General features: G+C 36.7%; 1 protein-coding gene across 1 annotated transcript in view; it reads left to right on the top strand.

The window, feature by feature from the left end:
- Positions 1-21,763, top strand: part of LOC136265511 (leucine-rich repeat serine/threonine-protein kinase 1-like) — a 144,420-nt gene extending 122,657 nt beyond the window's left edge. Inside the window, exons 16-22 of the mRNA XM_066060382.1 lie at positions 3,100-3,201; positions 9,530-9,808; positions 9,955-10,251; positions 16,880-17,008; positions 17,073-17,426; positions 17,772-18,414; positions 21,069-21,763. Coding sequence (XP_065916454.1) covers positions 3,100-3,201; positions 9,530-9,808; positions 9,955-10,251; positions 16,880-17,008; positions 17,073-17,426; positions 17,772-18,414; positions 21,069-21,445 — 2,181 coding nt within the window. The 3' untranslated portion in view covers positions 21,446-21,763. The remainder of the gene's footprint in view (positions 1-3,099; positions 3,202-9,529; positions 9,809-9,954; positions 10,252-16,879; positions 17,009-17,072; positions 17,427-17,771; positions 18,415-21,068) is intronic.
- The last annotated feature ends 3,369 nt before the right edge of the window (positions 21,764-25,132 follow it).

The raw sequence follows: 25,132 nt of genomic DNA, 5'->3' as shown, positions 1-25,132 counted from the left end.
TTCTAGCTGATAGGGTTATCTGTTTGTAAGTGAACTCTCTACAGGATGGTTTCTTTGTAGCTGATCTCTCTACAGGGTGACTTATTTCCAGCTGATCTCTCTACAGGGTGAACTCGTGTCTGGCTGAACTCTCTACAGATGATTTGTTTGTAGCCGAACTCTCTACATGGTGGTTTCTTTGTAGCTGAACTCTCTACAAGGTGACTTGTTCTAGCTGAACTCTCTACAGGGTGGCTGAACTCTCTACAGGATGATTTTTTTGCAACTGAACTCTCTACAAGATGGTTTGTTTCTAGCTGATCTCTCTATAGTGTACTTGATTGTAGCTGAACTCTCTACAGGATGGTTTCTTTGTATATAGCTGATCTCTCTACAGGGTGACTTGTTTCTAGCTGATCCCTGGATGACTTGTTTCTAGCTGATCTCTCTACACGGTGACTTGTTTCTAGCTGATCTCTGGGTGACTTGTTTCTAGCTGATCTCACTACACGGTGGCTTGTTTCTAGCTGAACTCTCTATAGTGTTATCTGTTTGTAATTGAACTCTCTACAGGATGGTTTCTTTGTAGCTGATCTCTCTACAGGGTGACTTGTTTCTAGCTGATCTCTCTACAGGGTGAACTTGTTTCTGGCTGAACTCTGTACAGATGATTTATTTGCAGCTGAACTCTCTACATGGTCATTTCTTTGTAGCCGAACTCTCTACAAGGTAACTTCTTCTAGCTGATCTCTCTACAGGGTGATTTGTTTGTAGCTGAACTCTCTACAGGTGATTTGTTTGCAGCTGAACTCTCTACAAGGTGATCCTTCTAGCTGATCTCTCTACAGGATGACTTTTTCTAGCTGAACTCTCTACAGGGTGATCTGTTCATAGCTGAACTCTCTACAGGATGATTTGTTTTCAGTTGAACTCTCTACATGGTGGCTTCTTTGTAACTGAACTCTCTATAAGGTGATGTCTTATAGCTGATCTCTCTATAGAGTTATAACTTCTCTATAGAGTTATAAAATGTTTGTATAGCTGAAATTTTTACAGAGTGGTTTTTTTGATTGGTTGCTGAACTCTCTCTCCACGGTGACTTGTTTGTACTACAGAGTGACTTGTTTGTAGCTGAACTCTCTACAGAGTGACTTGTAGCTGAACATTGTATAAAGTAACTTGTTTGTAGCTGATCTAGATGAACTCTCTACTGGGTAACTTTTTGTAGCTGAACCCTCTATGCAGTGACTTATTTGTAGCTGAATTCTCTACAGGATGACTTGTTTATAACTGAATTTTCTTCAGTGTGACTTATGATGCTCTGAATCTCTACAGCTACATATTTGTAGCTGAACTCTCTACAGGGTGACTTGCTTGTAGCTGGATTGTCTATAAGATTAACTGTTTGTAGCTGAACTTCCTACAGAATAACTTGCAATGCAATATAATTCTATAATGGAGTAAGTTATAAACGTAGCTGAATGCTCTATTAGGGTGACTGTTCTATTAGAGTATCTCGATCTCCCATATGCTACACGTAGTTGGCTTTGGAATCATAACTCAGTGGTTTGTAATCCGATTCTTCTGTACTACCGTAAGGACTTTCTATGATAATTATTCCAGCTACACACCGATTTTCAGCTCACTGTTCTAAGCGGTTTGCCTGGTAGGCGTGAAAACTAATAGTTTTTTTTGTTCATAAACATCGATCGCGTAATTGTGACTAGGTTGGGTTTTGTGTCATATCTCAATGGCCTTTAACTGGATTCCTTTCAAACCACAAAAAGGCACTCCTACGATAGTTACTCCATCTACATAGCAATTTTCAGCTCATTCCTTCAAGGGGTTTACCCTGTGGGCATGACAGACCTTCGACCTTATTTTACGCAAATAATCGGTCATAATTCCGTGAATGTTCATCGGATTCCTACCAAACTTGGTACTGAGATTCGCCTTAATGCACCCTTTAAGTGTGCTAAATGTCAGCCCGATTAGAGCACGCATTCGTGTTTTATGGCGAATTTTGCAAAGTGTGCGAAAAGAAGAAGTAGAAGAAGAAAAAACGAAGAAAAAAAACCCAAACTTTGGCTGCTCGTATCTCGGAAATGGCCGTAGCGATTTTCTTCAAATTTGGCATGTAGACTCCCCAACCTAGCCGGCACTTCTGTAGCAACTTTGGTTTCAATCGGATAAGGAATCACGGAGCTACAAAGGTGTGAAAATCGCGTTTAGTTTCTTCCTGTAAATATACTCACGGTGTGGCGCGCCGGCTTCTTGGGCCGCATGACACGCTACCGTGTGTCTTGATTATCACCTGAAAAGTGAAGTATCCATTATGCTTCATTGTCGGCTATGTTCAACCCGTTACACAGCAGTATATACAAATCAAGAAAAACACTTCTGCAATCAAAATAGCCACTATGAAAAATACGGATGATTTACGTTACGAAGGAAGCCATCGCGTGCTACCACCAAATCGACACTTTTAGCTGTCAGCAAAGATGAATGGGACACAAAAAAAGGAGGACACTGGTAAGCCCATGAAGAATGCATTGTATGTACTGCAGTATACCAAAAGGCAACTCTTGGGCTGAAGTGACGTCGAACAGTGAAAAAATCATGCCCGTAGCCTTAGCCGTTATCGAGTTATGCTTGTCTGAAGGTATCAGTAGAAAATTGCATTAAATAATTTTTTTTAAATTCAGTAGCAACTTGTTGAAAATATTTCTCGTCGATCTGAAAGCTTGTGTGATGCTAACCAATACTGCCTCATTGTTGTCAGGGAAAATTGAGGCTGGTTTTTGGGTGATGTTATTTCGTGGGTTATGCCTAATCCTTTGTGGTCCCTACTGTTTAAGATCATAGTTATGAATCCATGCTGTCTGATTTAGCACTGCATAAAATAATTAATTGAAGTACCCAATCAACTAATAACTCTAAATGTGTAAAGCAATAACTATGTTGCATTTTGGTGATTACAAACTACAAACTCAGTAACAAAGTATACATTAATGCAAGTATAGTGCATTAAATTTGTAGAAAGTTGTGATGGGCTGATCTTTACTGCATTATAGATACAGTACATATTATTACATTTGCATTTACAATGCTGAAATATAGATGTTTGATGATGTTACTGCAAAGAAGATTTGTGCAACAACAGTGGATAAACCAGTTGCGAAGGGTGGGTTTGGAGCGGTATACAAAGTGAAGCTAGCTTCTGTAAGTCTTGTGCAAACTTCAGTGCTGTTAGACCTATGTATTTTGTAAGGGAGGCTAACAGCCTAGTATTTAATAAGTTACTATGATATGTAGCAAGCATGTAAAGCATGAATGGATATAAAGATTGGTTTTATAGTAAAGTGAGAACAGTTTGAATATTAAAATTATGGTCATAAAGCAATAATTGGGTGACTAAAGCACATGATGGAGTTGACCCAAGTATAAAAACAGTTTATTAGGTTTTAGAGCAATTCTCAATATCAAGTCTTTATGCTAAAATTATGCTTTTGAAATCACTTGAGATCTGACTGTTCATTGGAGTGCATTAATACATTTCCTTACTTGTGTTAGAGTAAGTGACTGCTCTAATAAAGTATCTTGATCTAATGCGTAAATAGAATAATAGTATGCAATAATAGTATTTGTAGCTATAAATCTTTTTTGGAACATATCTATATTTTACTGGAGTAATGCTTGATGTTTTTGCCAGTTTTTTTTTCTAGGGCTGTTAGGGGGAAGCCCCCCCCTAAAATCTCAGACTCACCCCTAAAATTGTGAATGACTACTACACTATAATACTTGGGCACAAAAGTTATCAAACAATTCTCTCAGATTTAATCTCAGATTTAATCTCAGATTGTTTAATAAGTAAAATTTTCCCAGGTTTAAATTTACAAACACATCCTTATAATGCTCTCAGACTCAGTATAAGATAATTATAGTAGTGATGACATAATGATGTCATATCTAGGACAACCATGTGCACCTCATGTCCACAATTATTATATCTATATATTAGTAGTGCACTCTGTGTGTTCAATCTGTTAAATAAACAATCTGTGTGAAATCATATTGACCATTATTGTATGATACCACAAGGCACTAGCAAATTAAAGAATCTGCATGAGTGGATGTCTTCCTAGAAATAATTTGAATTAGAGCGACTACTTGAAATTGAATATTAGGGTAATTCATTTCATTTCATGGTTATACTATAACAAAACAAGAAAAAAAGTTTTAAAATCAGACTTTCTGAGATTAAATCTGGGGGTATTTTTGCTGGCTGTACATACCATATTTGAGTGTAAATCAGGTAGATTTTTTTTACAAAATTATGCACTCTTAGATTGAATTTAATGACGAGTTAAGCATAGCAACTTTAATATAAAAAACTACTAAGAAGCAAGGACTCTCAGATATTGAATAGCCATACTTTATGTTAGAGTTAAAGCACCGCCGCACGTGTGTACGGAAAATACAGTACGAGGGGGTGTGTCGAGAGGCTAATACAGCACAAGGCGAAGCCGAGTGCTGTATTTACCTTGAGACACCCCCCGAGTACTGTATTTTTTGTACACACAAGCAAGGTGGTGCTTTAAGTGTTATATTGTACTTCCTGGTCGTGTCTGGCTCGGAGCGATTTTCTCTAGTACTCAAACCGCTGAGATTTTTGGTGATAAGGATATCAGTAAGTGTTTAACTAATCTATTTCTAGTTGTAGAACGAACTAATAGGATTAGTTTGGCTAGTTTTAGTGATTTACAATGTCACGCACGTGATCAATCACGCACGTGATCAATCGTGCTGTCTTAGTGGAGCCATGTTTAAAAAGCTTCGTGATCAGATGATTAGTAAGTGTTTATACAATCTATTCCTAGCCGTAGAATGAACTCGAAGAATTAGTTTGGCTGGTTGTAGCGATTTACAGTGTTGTTTACGTAACATTCCACAAATAAATTCTCCGCATAACTGTACTGTATTTGCCCAATTAGCTGTATAACTGTACTGTATGACTCATACAGTACAGTTATGCTGCTGATTAGTACTGTATGGACAATACGATACGCGGAATTGCTTTGATCCTCCAACGCAAAGTACAATATGTAGGAATATTTGTTAGTAATACTCTGTATATACGTCCCTAGGAGATTTATATACTCATGCATCAATCTCTACCAATCATAGGATCTGGCTTCACTCAATCATAAAAATCAACACTCATGACACAGTTTTAAATGACTAACCAGTTGACAAATATTTAAACTGTTTTTACGTAGTTGCGAACTTGGACAACTATAAATAGATTATCACCTGGTCACCCCCCAACTTCCTGATTTCCCCAAAGGAGAAATCCTAGAATAAACACTGGTTTTCGCTAACCTATTATGCCCAAATTATGCCAGCATAATTGGCACAAGCCTAGAAATTGGGTTTAAGAGTAGAGCACTTTGAACAAAACAGTAAAGAGTTATATACTAATTAAACACTGCTAAATATGTATTACTTAAATGTAAGGTAAATAGCTACCATTTAACTGTGAACTAATGGTTTAATCAACAAATGCTTCACTGTGTATTGACTTTATCTTACAGTATAATCAATTGCAAGTCACACAGTAGTGTGTCATGCGGCCCAAGAAGCTGCCATACCTCACCGTGAGTGTGTTGAGAGGAAGAAAGAAAACAGGATCTTCACGCGTTCATAACTGCATGCTGCCTTTATAAAACAAGACTATTTTTTTGATGTAAAGATGTCCGCCACTGTTAGTAGTCCACATACCAAATTTGAGCAAAATCATTTCAGGAATTCCTGACTTCAAAATCCTTTAAAATTGGCACACACACACACACACACACACACACTCACACACACAAGGGGGTTTAAAGGCACATCTTGGTACCATGTTTGGCTGGAATATGATAAAGGGTTCAGGAGTTATTAGCGATTATACAGAAAAAAAACCACCAATATGTTGTTACCCCTACAGTGTAAACCGCTTATGGGAAGCAGCTGAAAATGTGTACATGGATATAATATTATGTTAACTATTGAAGCTCAAACCTTTTGTGGTTAGATATAAATCAAACTAAAGATCATGAAGAAAAACAACAATGTGTAACAGTAATGGGATCAAGATTTGCTATGCTACTTACCATGCAAACTGCTCATATAATATTGGTATCAATCACCTTATAATGGCCCTTCAATGGTTTAGAAGAATCAGGCTTAAAGCCACAGAGTTACAATATGAAATCCAATGTAGTGTAGCAAGTGCAAGATCGAGATACTCTAATAAAGCAGTCACCTAATAGATCATTCAGCTAAGAAGTAAATATTAAAGTGTTCAACTATGTATGTCATGTAGAGAATTTTAACTGTTATAAGTCACCCTGGAGAGAGTCCAGCTACAGAAAAATCACTATGTAGAGAGTTCAGTTACAATCCAGCCACCATGTAGAGATATCAGTTATATTACAAGTCTCCCTGTAGAAAGGTCAGCTACAACAAGTTACCCTGTGGAGATTCAGCTACGAACAAGTCATGAGACCCTGTGAAGATTCAGCTACGAACAAGTCATGAGTTCAACTACATTTCAAGTCACCCTGTAGAGAGTTCAACTTCGAACAGAGAAAGTTCAGCTACAGCTTAGTTATGTAACAAGTCACCTTATTATCTACCTACTAATCATTAGTCTAATCAAAAACAGCCAAGCTGTAAAAAAAGAGTGTGGCCCTCAGAAAGGCTATGGTGAAAAAAGATGTGAAATCCAAGGTGGTGGCCAAGAAATGGCTGTGATGGTAGGTTAATGGTAAAATTTTAATAACGACAATTCAGATAAATTTTGTGCCCAGACCAAATTCACCTGAATTGTTGTTATTAAAATTTTTATCATTAACCTACCATCACAGCCATTTCTTGGCTGCCACCTTGGATTTCACATGTTTTTTCACCACAGTCTCTCTGAGGGCTGCACTCTTTTTTTTTTACAGCTTGGCTGTTTTGGATTAGATTTCACTTCTTTTTGTATTTGTATACCCCAAAGTCGGCCTATGGCCAGCTTTGGGGCTTTTTAACCTATTGTTTTTCCTTTACCACAGGAAGAAGAAAAGATGAAGCAGATTTTAAATACTTTAACTAATTCAGATTTTATCAGTAAATGTACAAATTATATATATATAATACATACATTTGTTACATGTCAATTATTCCCTACGGATAACTTGTTTGCAACTGGTATCTCTACTGGGCGACTTGAAATGTAGCTGAACTCTCTACAGGGTGATCTGTTTGTAGCTGAATTCTCTACAGGGTGATTTGTTTGCAGCTGAACTCTCTACATGATGGTTTCTTAGTAGCTGAACTCTCTACAAGGTGACTTCTTCTAGCTGATCTCTGTACAGGGTGACTTGTTTCTATGTGAACTCTCTACAGGGTGACTTGCCTGTAGCTGAATTGTCTATCAGATTAACTGGTTGTAGCTGAATTCCCTACAGACTAACTTGCAATGTAATATAATTCTATAATGGAGTAAGTTATAAATGTAGCTGAATGCTCTATTAGGGTAGCTGTTCTATTAGACTATCTCGATCTACGCGTAGTTGCCTTTCAAAACATAACTCAGTGGTTTATAATCCGATTCTTCTGTACTACTGCAAGGACTTTCTATGATGATTATTCCAGCTACATACTGATTTTCAGTTCATTGCTCTAAGCAGTTTGCCTGGTAGGCGTGAAAATTAATAGTTTTTTTTATTCATAAAAATCGATCGCATAATTGTGACACAGGTTGGGTTTTGTGTCATATCTCCATGGTCTTTGTATCGATTCCTTTCAAACCACAAAAAGGCACTCCTACGATGATTACTCCATCTACATATCAATTTTCAACTCATTTCCCCTGTGGATGTGACAGACCTTCAACCTTATTTTATGCAAATAATTGGTCAGAATTCTGTGAATGTTCATCGGAGTCCTACCAATGTTGGTACCGAGATCTGCCTTAATGAGCCCTTTAAGTGTGCCAAATTTCAGCCCGATTGGAGCACGCATTCATGTTTTATGGCGGATGTTGCAAAGTGTGCGACATGAAGAAGAAAAAAAAACCACAGAAATTAACACAAAATTTTGTTCGGTTGTATCTTGGAAATGGCTGGAGCGATTTTCTTCAAATTTGATATGTAGACTCCCTTAACTGGCCGACATTACTGTAGCAAATTTGGTTCCGATCGGATTAGGGATCACAGAGCTAAATCGGTGTGAAAATTGCATTTTATTTCTTTCTGTTAATATACTCATGGTGTGGCGCGCCAGTTTCTTGGGCCACACAACACACTACCGTGTGTCTTGATATTTTTATCAGATACAAAGCTATACATACAAATAATCCTTTCTCTTGTTCAACACTTTCTGCAGTAAAAAATAAACAAGTTAAAAGATAGCACCATGGCTTACAATATAAAACGAAATGATATCTGTATCAAAACAGCCAAGCTGTAAAAAAAACCAAAAAGTGAAATTAGAAGTAACAGCCAAGAAATGGCTGCGGTGGTAGTGCTCCATACAGTTCATGTACGGCTCCCATGAAATTACCATAACTCACAAATGGTCTGGGAAAATATGCTGTACTTTCTTACTGGATATAAGCTAACACTAGAGCACACTTTAGTCCAAACTCATTGCTAATTTGCTGTAGAATGTGAGTTATAATTTTTCCCTTTAAATTAGAACTAGTCTTACAGTTTACACACTAGAGCCTTGATACTTTCATGATACACTATACAAAACAGTACAAACTATTGTGCATTTTTATTTTTGACTTAGCTCCTCAATCATCAGATACTCAACTTCCAGTTTGACACTGTCACCAATCTTTCTTTTCACTTCCATGCTATATATCACCCGAAGTTGCTATCAAAAAATTGCTAGCACTCTTTTTTAGCAAAATTACTACAGTAACTCATCCAAAATTTCATGGCTTTTGGGTGAAAAATGACAGACTAATTCTATTTTAAACATAAGGGTGTAGAATAGCAAGGAGTGTGCCTGTTGCCTAACGTACAGGTGCTAACAATTCGGTAATAAGCCACAGACTAATTAGCGACCATAATATTTCCATTAATGTAAAAAATAACCTGTTTTAGCATGTGACTTGGGAAGCCTTACACAAACTGTACAGCTCACCTTTAATGACAAAATACAAATTCACCTGAATTGTCTATGTTAAAATTGTTGTCATTAACGTACCATCACAGCCATTTCTTTGTGGTCTCTTTTGATTTCACAACTTTTTTTACCCTGGCTGTTGCACCCATTTTGCAGCTTGGCTGTTATAGATATGTATTGTACTGTAATTAGCTTTTCTGTGATAAAACAATTTTGTATATGCACAATTTACTTACTTGAAAATTTTGCAAGGGATCGAGATACTCTAATAGAACAGTCATTCATGTAAATCATGCGAAAATACTTTATTCAAACAAAATTATCATGATGAAGTATTTTGTACAAAAATAATTATGGTACTTAACTACGCGTGTCCATGTGATAGGATCATGGTAAAGATGCTGCTTTAAAATCATTTGCAATTGTTGATGGTAAATTGGAGGTCGAAGATCTTGCTAGCGTGTATGCTGATATGCGTGTTGAGGTTAACAAGTTGTCAACAGTGGATCACCCTAATATTGTACAATTTCTTGGATTGTGTGTTGTGTCATTCTCAATAATACTTGAGTGGGCACCCAAAGGTAACCTGGATCAAATTATTGCTGAGCATGCACAAGCAGATATGTGGATTTGCCCAGATACTGTTGCTAAGACTGTTTTCCAGGTACTTAGATATTGTACAGAACTTGTATGTTAGTGTACATGAGTGTTCCTGTCTGTGTGTGCATGTGGATTTTTGTGTGTCTTTGTGCGTTGTATGAGCGTGTGTATGCAGCTGTTACATTAATAAGTTTCTGCCTCATTATATAGGTGTCTTCTGCACTTTGTTACCTACACACTGAGAAGAGCATTGTTCATTTTGACATTAAACCAGCAAATATCCTGGTATTCAAATATCCTCAAGCTGGTCACTTTTGCTTCTCAAAGGAAACGTCTTTGAACTGTGAATCTTGTTACAGTGAAGGTGGAGGTGTACTAGTAAAATTAGCTGATCTGGGGATTTCGGCTCTTGTTGGTCCAAGTGGTTTTCAACGGAAGTGTGCTACTCCAACATATGCTGCTCCAGAAGTTGCTGAATATGTAGGAACTAAGCCTCTTACTGACAAGGTATGTACTCATGTGTAAATACTAGTGCATAAACGAATGCATTCAAATGTTTGAATGAAAAACTGCGGATTATTCGAATGCTTCTAATATTTAAAACCCATAATCAAAATTTTTAACATATTGAATCTAAGGAGTAAGACCTATTGTTGTGAGGATTCCATACACTTACTTGTTAAAGTACTCTCTGATATAGACAGTAAAGTGAGTGTAAACAGCAGTAGCAAAGTAGTAGTTTCATCACTGTAATCAACCTCATACCTGGCGTGCTAGCCGTCACGTGTAGCATTTTTGGCTTCACCTGCACCTGACTGTAGAAAACAGGCTGTTAACTAAGTGTAAACAATATGTTAACAACTTGACACATGGCGTGCGTCGTGCCCTGTACCATTTTCATCTGCACGTGACCTAATTATATACATTGGGTGCCCGCCCACAGGATTTGAATGTTATGAATTTGTATTCGAATGCTACCAAATGAATGAACATTTGAATTTCAGAACATTCGTTTATGCACTAGTAAATACACAATAAAATAAAAGTAAGCAGTCATGTTACTATGTGTAGAGCTGTGAAACTGGGTAAATATTTTAGCCAGTTACTGAACACATAATAACTGCTGGTTATCCAGTGTAACCAAAGTGAATAAAACTTTCTATAAAGTATGCAATAGTTTTCTTAGCATTTTAAACTATGAATTTGTGTTGTGCACAATAATAAGCCCATGGAAATTATAACTATTGTGTGAAGTGCAATATCACTGTTGCTAATCAAATAAGAAAATTACCCATTTGCTCTAAAATAGCCAATAACTACTGTTTAATCAATTAGCTAGTTAACTACAGCTATTAGCTATGTATACAGTTTAATCACAAGAAACCTTTGATGATGACAGCTAAAGATTTTGTATTACATAATGAATACAAATCTATTGAGAAATGTTGGGCTAATTACAAAATTGTCCCTACACATTAGTAACTCACAATAGTGGCCGTGCATCTTTGAATTGTGGGCAAGTGCTTTGTAGTTTCTTGGCCATGTGACTCACTACCATGAGTGTTGATGTACTAGTTAAAGCACCGCTGCGAGTGCAATATGGAAATAATAACACAAGGGCATGTGCAAGAGCTTGAAAAGGTGCAAATGAGAGCTACAGAGCTTGTCAAAGGAATCAGAAGACTTCCATACTCAACTAGATTGTAAAAGTTGGGACTATATTCATTGTATTATCGATGTAAACGAGGGGACCTTATAGAAATATATAAGATTTTGAAAGGATATTACAACATTGAATGGTCACAGTTATTTGTGTTGAACCAATTTCAGCCCACTAGAGGACACTCAATAAAAAACAGTCAAGAACAACACTTTGTCATAATTTTTCACTCAAAGAGTCATTAATTGTTGGAATTCACTTCCTGAATATGTGATGTCAGCATCAAACATTTCTTTACTCAAAAAACAACTAGACTTTTACTGGGAATACAAGTTAGGATATGGATATGAACAAAGGCCTAGTGCCTAAACTTATTTTTGCATAGTTTATCCTGTGTTTGTATATCCATAAACAATAATAATAATTATACAACCAAGTACTAAGAATAATACGAAATGTGGTTTAAATTATGTCATAAATAATAATAAATAGATAAATAATATTTGGGAAAACTACAAGGCCTATGAACTTACACTAACCGGGGTCCAACTCGACGGTGAACAAAGGAACAAACGTATAATAATTACGCCTGTTCATGCTGATGACTTGATCCTACATGTAATTCTATATAATGCCCAGCACCACACCATTGCTTAATTACAGATAGTGCAAAGGAGAAGATTAGCAAACATCTGCGGAGTGATTGCAAGAGAGCCAGATGCCACTTTACATGTAAACAAGAAGATTACAAGTATCTTTAAATGTTGTAACGTCAGTTTCAACTCACCATGCCAGTTGCCAGATCCATTCGCGTGTAAAGAAGATTAAGCAGGCGGCCACACCCGACACCAACATGAAGGAAGTTCACCATGCCAGCTGCACAAGAAAAGGAACAGTATGTCTGTTTGTATTGTTTACTTGTATTTTATGTAAATGTACCTATGTATTGTAAAGAGCCTGGTATGTGTTTTAATGTTTTCTTGTATTGTTTAATTATTTGCAATTGCCTTCACCTGGCTTACTAGGCTAACTCTGGTTGGCTTGGTTGTCTTCCTTTATCTGGTTCACCTGGCTTGCATACACCAACAGTATTGTGTATCTCCTACAAGTTGTGTATGCATACAGTGTGTCACCCATCACTGTGCCATTGCCATGCACACCACTAATGAACCATATTTAGTTACCGGTGACCTCTAGTTGATGCTGATACTGTGCTGCATATTGGCTACATAGCTGAATAATGTTTATCTTCAGTGATGTTGCCAATAATGCATTGCTGCACACAATACTACAATAATGTATAGTTTTCTCCTGTATGGTTTGTATGCATATACTGTGCACACATCACTGTGCCATTGCTACACCAGTGATTTTGCGACAGCAACTGGTGGCCTCTAGTTATGATCTGTCACTACATTGTGACATAATGAGTTCATTTGGGATCATAATTATTTTGATCATGCCTTCGCCTCCTAATAGCCTCACCAGGGGGTTGTCATGTTGGTGTATGTACTTGATTGTATGTGAAGCGATCCTAGTAATAATAATAATAATTATACAACCAAATACTAAGAATTATACGAAACGCGGTTTAAATTACGTCATAAATAATATATAAATAAATAATAATTAATGTTTGAGAAAACTACGAGGCCTAGAGACATAAATTAACCGGGGATCGATTCGCCTGTGAATGAAGGCACAAATGTATAATCGTTACACCCGTTTGTGCTGATGACTTGACCATACGTGTAATTCTATATAACGCTCAGTACCACACCCTTGCTTAATTACAGATTGCGCAAAGGAGAAGATTAGTGAATGTCCGTGAAGGGACTTCAGGAGAGCAAGAGGCCACTTTACACGTAAACAAGATTACAAGTAAGTTTTTATCTCACGTCTCTATGCCAGCTGCCAGTCGCATAAAATATTTAATTAATTAACAATACAAGAAAACATTAAAACACATGCCACGCTCTTTACAATATGAAATACAAGTAAACGATCTTGTCTTGTGCAGCTGGCATGGCGAACTTCCTTTGTGTTGGTGTCAGGCAATTCAATACGTGTTTAATCTTTTTTTGCCTTCACCTGGCAAGTTATCTACTAGGCTCTGGCTGGCTTGGGTGTCTTCCTTTATCTGGTTCATCTGGCTTGCATACTCCTACAGTATAGTGTAGTTATCTCCTGCAAGTTGTGTATGCATAACTATAGTGTGTCACCCATCACTGTGCCATTGCTACACCACTGATGAACCATAGTTGATGTTGATACTTTACTGTATATTTATCTGTTGATGTTGCCTATAATGTATTGCTGCATACAATACTGCAATAATGCACAGTTCTCTCCTGTATACATAATTACATATACTGTGTACACATCACTGTGCCATTACCACACCAATGATGTACTGGCACTTAGCTACTGATGGCCTTTAGTTACGATGCCACTATTGTGTTGTATCTGTCACTACTGTGACATATTGAGTTGATTTGGGGATCGTGCCTTCACCACCTAATAGCCTCACCAGGAGGCTGTCACGTTGGTGTATGTACTTGGTTGTATGTGACGCGGTCCTAGTAATAATAATAATAATAAAAAGAGACTAATACAGCATGAGACAAAGCCGAGTACTGTATTCAGCTTGAGACCACATCATGGTTAGGCTAAAGCTTGAGACCACATCATCATGGTTCAGCTTGAGACCACATCATGGTTAGGCTAGGCTCATGGTTCATATTACACGAGTGTTGCAGTGTTTTAACTGGTTTAAAGTGCTTTCCGGTCATCTTTGTTTGGAACATTCATTTTGTAGTAGACTCAAACCACATTGTTTTCAAGTATCAAACAATTAGTAAGTGTCTATATATTGCAAGTTTGGTCATACAACAAACAGATAACATCATTTTGGATATTTCTGGCTATTTATAATGTTATACATTTAATCAACAGTGCTGTATTTTCTGTATGCAGTGCTGTATTTTCCTTTCAGTGCTGTATAGAAATAATAGCACTCTTATTTGTTTGATCTTCGCCAATGCAAGTGCTTTAAGTAAATATAAATACATACTTATACTTTTAACAAGAGTATATAATGGGGAGAGAGAGTGTTGAACTGCACTATACGCTATATAACTGAACTATGTTGAAACTGCACTGCACTATACGCTATATAGAGAGTGTTGAAGTTACACTAACCGGGGTCCGACTCGACGAAGGAACAAACGTATAATAATTACGCCTGTTCATGCTGATGACTTGATCCTACATGTGATTCTATTATACATGTAATTCATGTAATTATCCTACATGTAATTCTATTATACATGTAATTCATGTAATTATAGCTATATAGAGAGTGTTGAACCGCACTATACGCTATATAGTCCTATGGCATCATTCAAATGACTTGGTGATTTATGTTGATTGGTGACTAATTATAAGTGCAGAGGGTGCACTTTGCGTACATGACTACTGAGTGAAAGAACGGTGTACTCGAGAAAAGTATAGCACATCACACAGAGGAACTTGTCATTGAAAGAGAAAGACACAAGCAGCTAACCTGGAAAGCAAACATCGGGGTTTTGTCATGGTCAGTTGAGGTTTTGTCATGGGTAAGATTTCATTCCAAGTGGTCAAGATTCATTCAAGTGGTCAAGATTTCATCATGGGCGAGATTTCATCATGAGAGAGATTTCATCATGGGCAAGATTTCATCATGGTTGCCATTCGACAGTTCTACTAGCGAAAATAGCACATCTAGATGGAATTTCAGCCATTGCCATTCTATGCGGACCACCCATTAAAACTCTTAAGGTGTTAAATCTGAGCAATCAACAGTGGTCAGCTTTACGAGAAGAAACAAAGGTATGAGGGATACTTTACGGGCTCATTTTCACAGCTTATAGCACAGTTCGACACTCTCCCTCCCCATTATATACTCTTACTTTTATAATACCACATACAGCTAGCATACCTTTCTGCAATGAATAGCACTTGGCTACAGTGTAAAGACGGGCTTGTGTATATAGTTAGCAGTAAGTTTATGGAATTTAAATAGTGATTGACTTTATTAATTTTAACCACTTTAAATAATCATCCACTTGGCTCTTGCCAACAATGCTATTTCTAGGAGATGCTTGTTTCATAGCAACTCTTTAAACTTTTTGTATAATTTTGTGTATTTAGCTACCACAAAAAAATCTGATTATAGCATTAATAGTAGGGCAGATGGGAGTGTCATTCTGATCAGTAAAATAAAGTGTGACAGTATAAAAGATTAATAACAAGCTGCACATTATTAATTTAGAATTGTTAACAAACATCACGGTAGTACTGTTTAAGTAAGGATCGCGAACAGCGTCCACCAAAATTCCATCTCTAAAAACCACCCTAGAAACATCTTAAGGGGCAAAAAGTACCTTTATGGAAGAGTCTTATTGTACCTAAAGTTGAGTGTAGCGTTAAACCTACAAAAAACATATAATCATTAATATTGAATTTTAAAGAATTGATTTTTGGTCTGCCTGCCAGCTTTCCAGCTTGACCACAGTTGCAAGGCTAGAGGTTATACAATGCATGACAACATGATTCATGTGGTCTCATCTAGGTGGCATCCTTCTTGTGGATCATCGTGAGTACCTTCTGGGCTTGGTAGTGCCTTCCTTGTTCCATGCCCCTGTTAATTATTCTGAAACACTCCAAAACTTATTTTTATCTAAGAGAACCTATGCAGTCATTCCAGAGCATTTATGATGCATGAAATCATACCTGCTACTAGATATACTAAATGTTGTGCCCCACGTGTATATTGCATATGCCATGCAGATTCATAGCTACACTTCTAGAGATTGGTATTGAATAATGAGCTTTCTTTCAATATGCATGATCATTTATGATGTTTATTAAACAAGTTCAGCACTAAATAAGGCTAAAATGTCAAAAATTTTCCTGTGGGGGTGGGGGAATTCAGTTAGTTTGCTTTGCCCTCTGAATGTCAGCTTTTAGAATTTCCACTGCTATAGGGTTGGATAATAACATTAATACCATGCAGTAATTCATATAGTGTTTATTTAATCAAAAGTGTACCAAATTCAATCTCAGAAGGCTAATTTTTCAAAATTTTCCTGCCCCTAGTTAGAGCATGCTTTGCATGTTGGTTGAGTGACTTCCACTAATTCCCACATAAGAATATCGCAGATATCTAAACCTGAAACCCCCCCTATGAGAATTTCTAGATCTGCCACTATTATGACATGCCAATGTAGGGATTTTATCACAGAGCTGTGTTGTAATACCATCATTCATCTCTTGTCTCACTGATTTTTATTGTTTAAATCCCTACTTCACTTTTTAACTAATATATTTTTAAAATACTAGTCTCATTAAAAGCACATACGTGATGTGTGTTTACAGTAGCTACCTGAATTACAGTACAGCACTAGACAAAAAGTGTTTGCTTTCTACATATAGGTTGATTTGTTTTCAATGGGGATTGCAATGTATAGAGTTATGACTCTAAGGAAACTGCCACCAGAAGGAATTTTTTGGGAGTTCAATGCTGACATTGCTGTAGGAAGAAGACCCAAGTTTTTACCAGAGGTGAATACTGTAGTTCTTCAATTTTTTCACATTATTACTATATTTTGTATACCGTATTCTGTAGGATCCAAATTATCCACTTTCGTTAATAGAGTGTGTACAAAGTTGCTGGGCACAGGAATGCACACAACGACCAACTGCTCAAACGATAAAAGATTATTTCAAGTCCCCTAGCTGTACTGAATTAAGAAATACATATCCAATTGAGCCAACATCATTATCTGCTGTGCTAGTGACTGAACAGACAGAAAGTGAAGATATTACCAAAGAATCAGTTTGGATAGCAGGTTTCAAAGAAGGTTCATATAGCTTAGTGTCTTATAGATTTGTAGAGCAAAGCTCTCTTCTTCAAAATGTATTTGAATTTCAGAGAAGGGATCTGCATCCAATGCTGGCACATCCAAAACTTTGTGAAACTGTAAGTAGATTGCTACATTACTGGAAGTAATCTTCTAGTTGCTGTATTGACATCCTATATAGGCTCCACTAGACATTGTGGTTGCAAATATATATGATGTTGCATGTGAAGTGTCAGGTGCAAAGTCTAGAGTAGTGATATTATTCATGGTTTGTGACCAAATAAGTGTAATTTATTACAGCCGTTACATTATTTAATTAAACTTAATTGAAAAGGCTGCAGTAAAAAGAATAGAAACCATTTACCAACCACTTTTCTTACACTAACCTCAAAATGTAAAAGGCCGGCCTTATAGTATATACAATAACATGGCCACTAGGTAATAGATTTGTCATTATATTACAGGGTGACTATATAACACTGAAGAGCTGTGTCAAGGCAATGTGTGAATATGGCAAACATATTTGGATGGTTTATGATAGTGGAGTTCTTGCAGTATGTGATGTGAAAAATCACTTTGTAGTTAAAGATATCGTGTTGCAAGAATTTTGTAATAAACCTGTCACAATGTTGGTAGTCGATCTTTCCACCGGTCTAATTGCTACTGCATATGCTAATGGCTTGATAGTATTTCTCTGGGGCAAGAAGGTTTTATTGGATGATGCCCTTGCTATAAAATATTTCCACAGCTCCACTACAATATCAATATCTTGGCAGACCTTTAAACTGAACACAATAGAAACATGTGGTGTTTCCAATGGTCATTCTCAACTATGGTGTAGTTATGACATTGGTGTTATTCAAATAGTGAAGCCTCCAGTTAGTACAAATGGAAATACAGAGACTGTGAAGGTGGTAGAGATAAAGGAGTATTGTACTGACCTACCACATGATACTAGTATTGTTCAGTTGAAGTGTTCACCAAATCAAGACCACAAATCATCAGTCATGTATGCTCTACATGATGGAGGGTTAGCAATATCTTGTTGGAGTGTTGATGTAGACCCCAAGTTGTATACCATCATTAAACCTTCACTGAGTAATCCTGGTAAGAAGTGGCGCCCAACATTTTGTTTTGTGTGCATTTATTACATAATTTGTGATCAGACCTGACTACACACAATCAAACTCACGTTTATCACATCTGGATTGTTATACTCATTAATGTTGTATTCCAGTTCTTGAAGCATCTTTCTTAGGTGCTGTTAAATTTGCAAGTTGATGAACATGTGATAGGGAATAATGAATAGAGGAATTGTAGCCTTAGGATCTGTGTTAGTTGACTTTCCCACCCTTTTATTATTATATTCCTTTTCTACTCCTGGTATTATGGCTTATGGCTTTCTCTGTTGATAGACTTTGAATGATTGCCTGTGACTATACTGTATACACCTAAATGCTTTATAATGTACTACAGACCACAAGGTCATAGCTATTAAATGCTACAGCAGCTTTGGCAGTTAGCAACCTGTTACCATAGTCTACTCTAGCTGCAGAGCTATATATAATTATGCACACATGAAATTGTTGTCGACAATAACTAAATTGAAAGATTTTACATATGATTATGCATTTTGTGGTTATAGTTGAGATGTTCATTAAATACTTGAAAACAAAAGATTGCTCTATTAGAGAGTTTTAAAATGGCTTTGTCATAAATTACAAACAGTTGTACTGAGAGCTAATTGATGTGAGCAGACAGCTTTATTGATCAACCAGTAGCTTATCTAACTAATGAAATCCATACAAGTGCAATTTATATTAATATGGTTATAAGTGTCATTTAGTTTGGATTATGTTGCCACTATCATACATATAATAGGGATCATGGAGATTCGGGTTTTCCTAGCCAAACAATTCACCCAAAAACCAGCTTCACAACTCTATCATGCCACCTTGGCAGTATTGGTTAGGTGCAACCAAGCCCAAAAGTACCTTCAGTACGATCCTAAAGGCAAAATTTCAATAAATTGTTACAAAATTTAAAAACAATTATGCAATAGAATTTTCTACTGCCTACCTGCCTGCCTGCCTGCCCGCCCGCCCGCTTGCCCATCCGCCTTCCTGCTTGCTAGTGAACATTTAATCCCTAATTCAGTCTTGGTCTTGGGTATAAACTGAGTTAGGGATTAAATGTTCACTAGTATATCTGCAGGTGTATATAGGCGATGAACCAAAATCGTCCACAAAATTTCAAAGATGACTGCCCATATTTCATCTCTCAGAAATATGACTGCCCATATTTCATCTTTCAAGATAAATTTCAGTTCAAATAACTCTGTAAAATTCAGTGATTTTAAAATTAGCAAATCCATAAAAGTTAGACTCCGTAAAATTCCATAAATTTTCATTACATCTTTTCAATCGTCAAATTTCATCTTTCAAACTGCACAAATTTCAGACAGTATTTCACCTTTCAGAAATAATTTCAGAAGTGATCTACGAACGTTCAGGTCATTACGTACCCCTCGGGTGTAGGCGACCTCCCTTGTTTCCCTACTTTTTCTTCTATGATCCCTAATCGAACTTAAAATTTCTAGTTTTCCTTAAACTTGTTATCTTAACAAGATTCATAGTTACATTAGTCCATAGAGTACTGCTAATAATACTCTAAATGTCAAAGTTTACAATTTTTCTTTGAAGGCTTGCTGTGTGCTGTAACAATGAAAATAAATGTAAAAATGGGTGACTGCTTTAATAGAGAAATTCAAAATAATTGTGCTCGTATCAGCAGCAGTTATATACTTACAATCATTTTGTTTGCTTGACATATTGAGTGGTTAGATGGCTGTTTATCTAGCTAATGAAATCCCTACAATCGTAAACTATATTCACACCGTTACTGGCGACACATCTGACACGCTTGACTTTTATAATGTGATTCATTATTAACCCTTAAACCCGCAGAGAACTTTTCGGAAATGCGTGTTTACACAATATGGACATGCATGGCAACACTAGGTGGAATAACTTAATTCTTACAGCCTACAAATACGCATAGATTAAAAGTGTGTTCACTGAGCTACTTGGAGAAAGTTAAATGAACACTGTATCTACTTGTTATGAAGCGATGAACTTGTGTGTCCACGTTTCAAAATTCTTGCCATGTGTTTAATTTCAATTGTGGATTTACATACGTGAGTGATATATGGCCTGATAGAAAATTTCACGAGGAATCGAATGGAAGTTGCTGCAAAGTGATAGGAGCAACTACGTACCATTGAGTTATCGACCATTTTGTAAAGGTATGTAAAGGATTTGTGTGTTTCCATACCGAAAAGTTATTTTCACAGTTAGTTTTAGCCTAACCATTTTGCATTAGGGTAAAACCCTAGGTATCATTTTAATCCTTGTTACATCACAAGTAGAATGTCATAAATTGCATGGCCATAGGATGGACACTTCAAAAGTTACAGTGCTTTGTGCAAGGCATGTGTATTTATTACATTTAAGTCCAGTTTTCTGGATTATGCGGGTTTAAAGGTTAAAGGATGTTTATTAGTCCCTATGGTGTATATAGCACTTTGCTAAGCATTTCTGCTTAAAAGTATTCTTCACATTCTCTGTATAGTACCAAAATCCATAATGACTGTATTCACTGACTCTAGTAAAACATTCACCAAATCCATAAAATTGTTACGTTATGTTTCTCTTGATTTTAACTTTGTCATATCAGATTTGTATTTTCTTCCCATTCTACAGTTACTGTACTACTTCCCTCTGACCACGTTATTTACATTGGTGACAACAGTGGAAATGTTTTCATGATCACCATTGAGAATGTCACAGAAGGTCAATACAGCCTTGCTAAACTACCCGGTGCTCATTGCTCAAAAGTAGATTTCCTTGTTGTTCTAAGAGGAAAAATGAATGCTCAGGGATTCTTGTCAAGTTGCGGTGTCGTTACTAAAGATAAACAAATCATACCAAACAGTGTGTATTATTCAAGACAACTTGACAGTGTTCCTTGTACTGTACTGATGAGTATTGGAGTTGGCTACCAGGAACTGTTTACATCATATTCCAGTGATAGTAGTTGTTTCATTAAGTGGGCACTTCCTTGTAGAGCACAGTACTAAACTTGATACATATTTTAATTTCCACTCTTTAATATTATGTAAGTATAGATGAGAGAAAGTTATATAGGGTTTGAGGTAAAGAGAAATATAATATTTTTTGTATAATCACATAGGTGTAGCTATAGGCATTTTATATTGAGACATGGATACATACATTGCCTGTGTTCTAATATTACTGTATTTATTGCTATGTTTATTCAATGCTGTACCACTAGGTTGTTAGTAAATACGCATACAGATACCCAAAAATGTATACTATTAGGTATAAATTAATCTCATTCATTCTGTATTGCTCAGTTTGACAGCCCTATTTTTGACACGTCTGTTGGGTGAATAATGTCACAGGAAATGCTGCAATCCGATTGGTGCCTCACGTATATATCTGCACAAGCCTTCCATGTGTGGTCACCAGACCCTTGCATGACTCAGCATTAGTCCAAGGTGCAGAGGTTTGTGACACATGGTGCCTTGCATTATGATTGTGGGCATGCATTGCCAGTATGGATCAATATTTAAGTAACTTCTGCTGAGGACCTGTCACAGTGACAGATCAGAAAAATTGAACAAACCCGTATGAAGTGCTGGGAATACCTTTTTGGGCACACACTTTTGACTTTACCTTATAATGTGAAAAAAATTTAAAACTGTATTCTGAACTTGATCTCACTACTTTTCACAAGTTGTCAGAGTCCTACTCACTGTGTTACTGCTGATAACTCCCTGAATTATTGACTGTTTAAAATACAAGACAATAAAACAATGATCCGGCTAGCCTATATATAGTAAAGATCAAACTGAACCCTAATTAGCCCTAGTGGCTAACTTGGATAAGTAGACACAGCTAAACTCCCACCCTCAATAGCTAACATTGGACTGCTAGAATCATAAGAATTGGTACATAGATTGCAGAGGGAACCCTCTACTACACTGATCTATTATATGTGGGCTCATTATTATACGGAGAGGAACCAGTTCCGTTACATTATTTTATGGAACGAAACATTCATGTGCTTACTTTTATGATACATTGTTCAGTAAGTAAACTAGTAACAAATCCCAAGGACGAAACCACACTGAGTTACCTGTTAGCGGTTCTTCACATGAATGGTCAGTCTACCACATGCATGAGCCATCATGTAAGTAACACAAGGCAGTTATACTGGCATGATAAGGCCACTCCAAATAAATTTCCTGTTTCCCATCCACTGCCCGCATCTGGTTACTGTCAGCTCTAATATTCCATTATTCCGTATTCTTCCATTATTTTCCAGTTATTCTTGCATATTGACGGGCTTAGCAAAAACAGTGTCAGCAGGCAAATAATTACTTGAAAAGCTGCCAATCTCATAATGAAGTAATGGAAATGGACCACCTGCCCGCATGCAAATATGCCTGCGGTCAGGACGGGAAACTTTGGAATGGCCTAATGTTGAATGTGTAGCTATCGAGTTTGTGATATAAATTTGACTGTGAATTGACAACAAATGATCCTTTTCCTGTTTATTTTCTATAAAATTTGTGTATATCTTTCACCAACGAAACTTTTCCTCTGAATCCAGCAATTGTCTATGATAATTGCCTAGCTAGTTAAGAATATTTTCCCATGAATCTTGCCATAGTTACTCATCTACAAAAGTTCTCTACCTTGAAGCTTTTTACGTATATGGTACAGTGTATACTTTTTTTGGGATAGAAGCCCAATTTTTTACAATGGCTGAAATAGCCTTTTCTATAAAGACTGAAGTCTTGCACTCCTAGCCATGTATATAGCTACATTCTAGATCAACAGCAACTTAACCCAGCTAGAAGCACGAGAATCCTGTGGAAGGGAATGGGAATTATATCTTAGCATGTTATTATTATTATTATACTGGGCAGACAGCACCAGCTGATTGTGCCCGGGGGACAAGGTCTGTCCCAAACAATTACAAAAAAAATCAATAATTACAATAAAGCAGTATTAAGATAAATATCTAATTGTTCCTGAAATAAATCTAGTGGATTAGAATCAATAACATGTTGAGGGAGATCATTCCATTCTCTTATTGCTCTAGGGAAGAAACTGTTCATGTAGGCATCTGTTCTGATATGTGTAAAATAGTAGGATTGATGATGATGAATTCTTGAATTTGTGGAAATCGCAGTGAAATAATTGGGAATTTTTAGAGCTAAAAGATCATTAATAGATTTGTACAGCAAGGTAAGACACATCCTTTTACGACGGTGTTGTAATGTAGGCCAATTGAGATTTTGTAGCATGTTGGTAACACTGTGACTGAAATTATAGTCATTAAATATCCATCTAAGAGCTCTCCTTTGAATTTTTTCTATAGAGGTAATGTGATTGTTATGGTGGGGATCCCACACAGAACTAGCATATTCAAGTGTTGGTCTGACAAGCTTAAGGCTAGTGTAGGCTCTAGATTTAGTTTGCTGGGAGCAATTACACAAGTTCCGTTTAACAAAATTCAAAGTTCTAGTTGCTTTGGATGTGATGCTGTCAATATGAGGAATGAAAGACATTGTTTGGTCAAATACTATACCCAGATATGGATGCTTCTTGACACTTTGTAGTTTTTGGGTGTTGATGAAATGGTCTGTTTGTAATGGATTCCGTATCCTGTAACACTTCAAGATAACACATTTTGAAACATTAAATTCATTTGCCACAATTGTGACCATTTGAACATGGTATTAAGATCATGTTGGAGTTCAGCAATATCCTCTTCACATGAGATCACATGATACAATAGACGATCATCAGCAAACAGTCTTAAACTTGAAGATAAACCTTTTGCAATATCGTTGATATATACAAGAAATAAAAGTGGTCCCAAGACTGTCCCTTGAGGCACTCCTGATTTTACTGATAACCATGTAGAACATGATCCATTTACAACAACTCTTTGTATTCTCTGCGTTAATCAAGACTTGATCCAAGAATGTGTCTTATTCTGAATGCCATAAGATGACAGTTTGAGTAGTAAACGGCAATGGGGAACTGTATCGAATGCTTTACAAAAGTCAAGGAATATAAGGTCGATCTGTTTCTGTTGGTCTAAATTGCGTGAAATGTCATCTACTACTGATGCTAATTGGGCCTCACAGGAGTAACCCTGCCTAAAACCATACCGATATTGAATTAATATTTGATGCTGTTGAAGATGTTCCATGACTGAGTGGTAAATAACATGCTCCATAACTTTACAAACAATTGAAGTAAGGGAGATGGGTTGGTAATTAGAAGGATTGCTTCTATCGTTCTTCTTAAAAACTGGTGTAACATTTGCAGTAAGCCAATCACCAGGAACAGTTCCGGTTGACATAGATTGGGTAAAGGTGACTTGGAGTATTGGTGCGATTTCTGCAGAACACTGTTTAAATACCATTGATGGAATTTCATCTGGGCCAGGTGATTTATTTGTGTCTAGTTCGCAAAGTAATTTAAAAATTCCTTCAGTAGAAAATGATATTTCAGGCATGGATGGATATGAAGATTCTGCAGTTGGGATGTCAGTGAGATTTTCATTTGTAAATACTGAGTGAAACTGGTTGTTTAAAAGTTTGGCCTTGTCGAAACTATCAGTAACTTGTTTACTACTAGAAGATAGTGTTGATACCCCTATGTGATCTTTCCTTAAGCTCTTGATATATTTCCAAAACTTTTTAGAGGTATTGTTGGAGTCA

Source organism: Dysidea avara, chromosome 9 (genome assembly GCF_963678975.1).
Source record: "Dysidea avara chromosome 9, odDysAvar1.4, whole genome shotgun sequence".
NCBI lineage: Eukaryota > Metazoa > Porifera > Demospongiae > Dictyoceratida > Dysideidae > Dysidea > Dysidea avara.
Note: the sequence above shows the minus strand (reverse complement) of the source record. Positions and strands in the feature narration are given on the sequence as shown.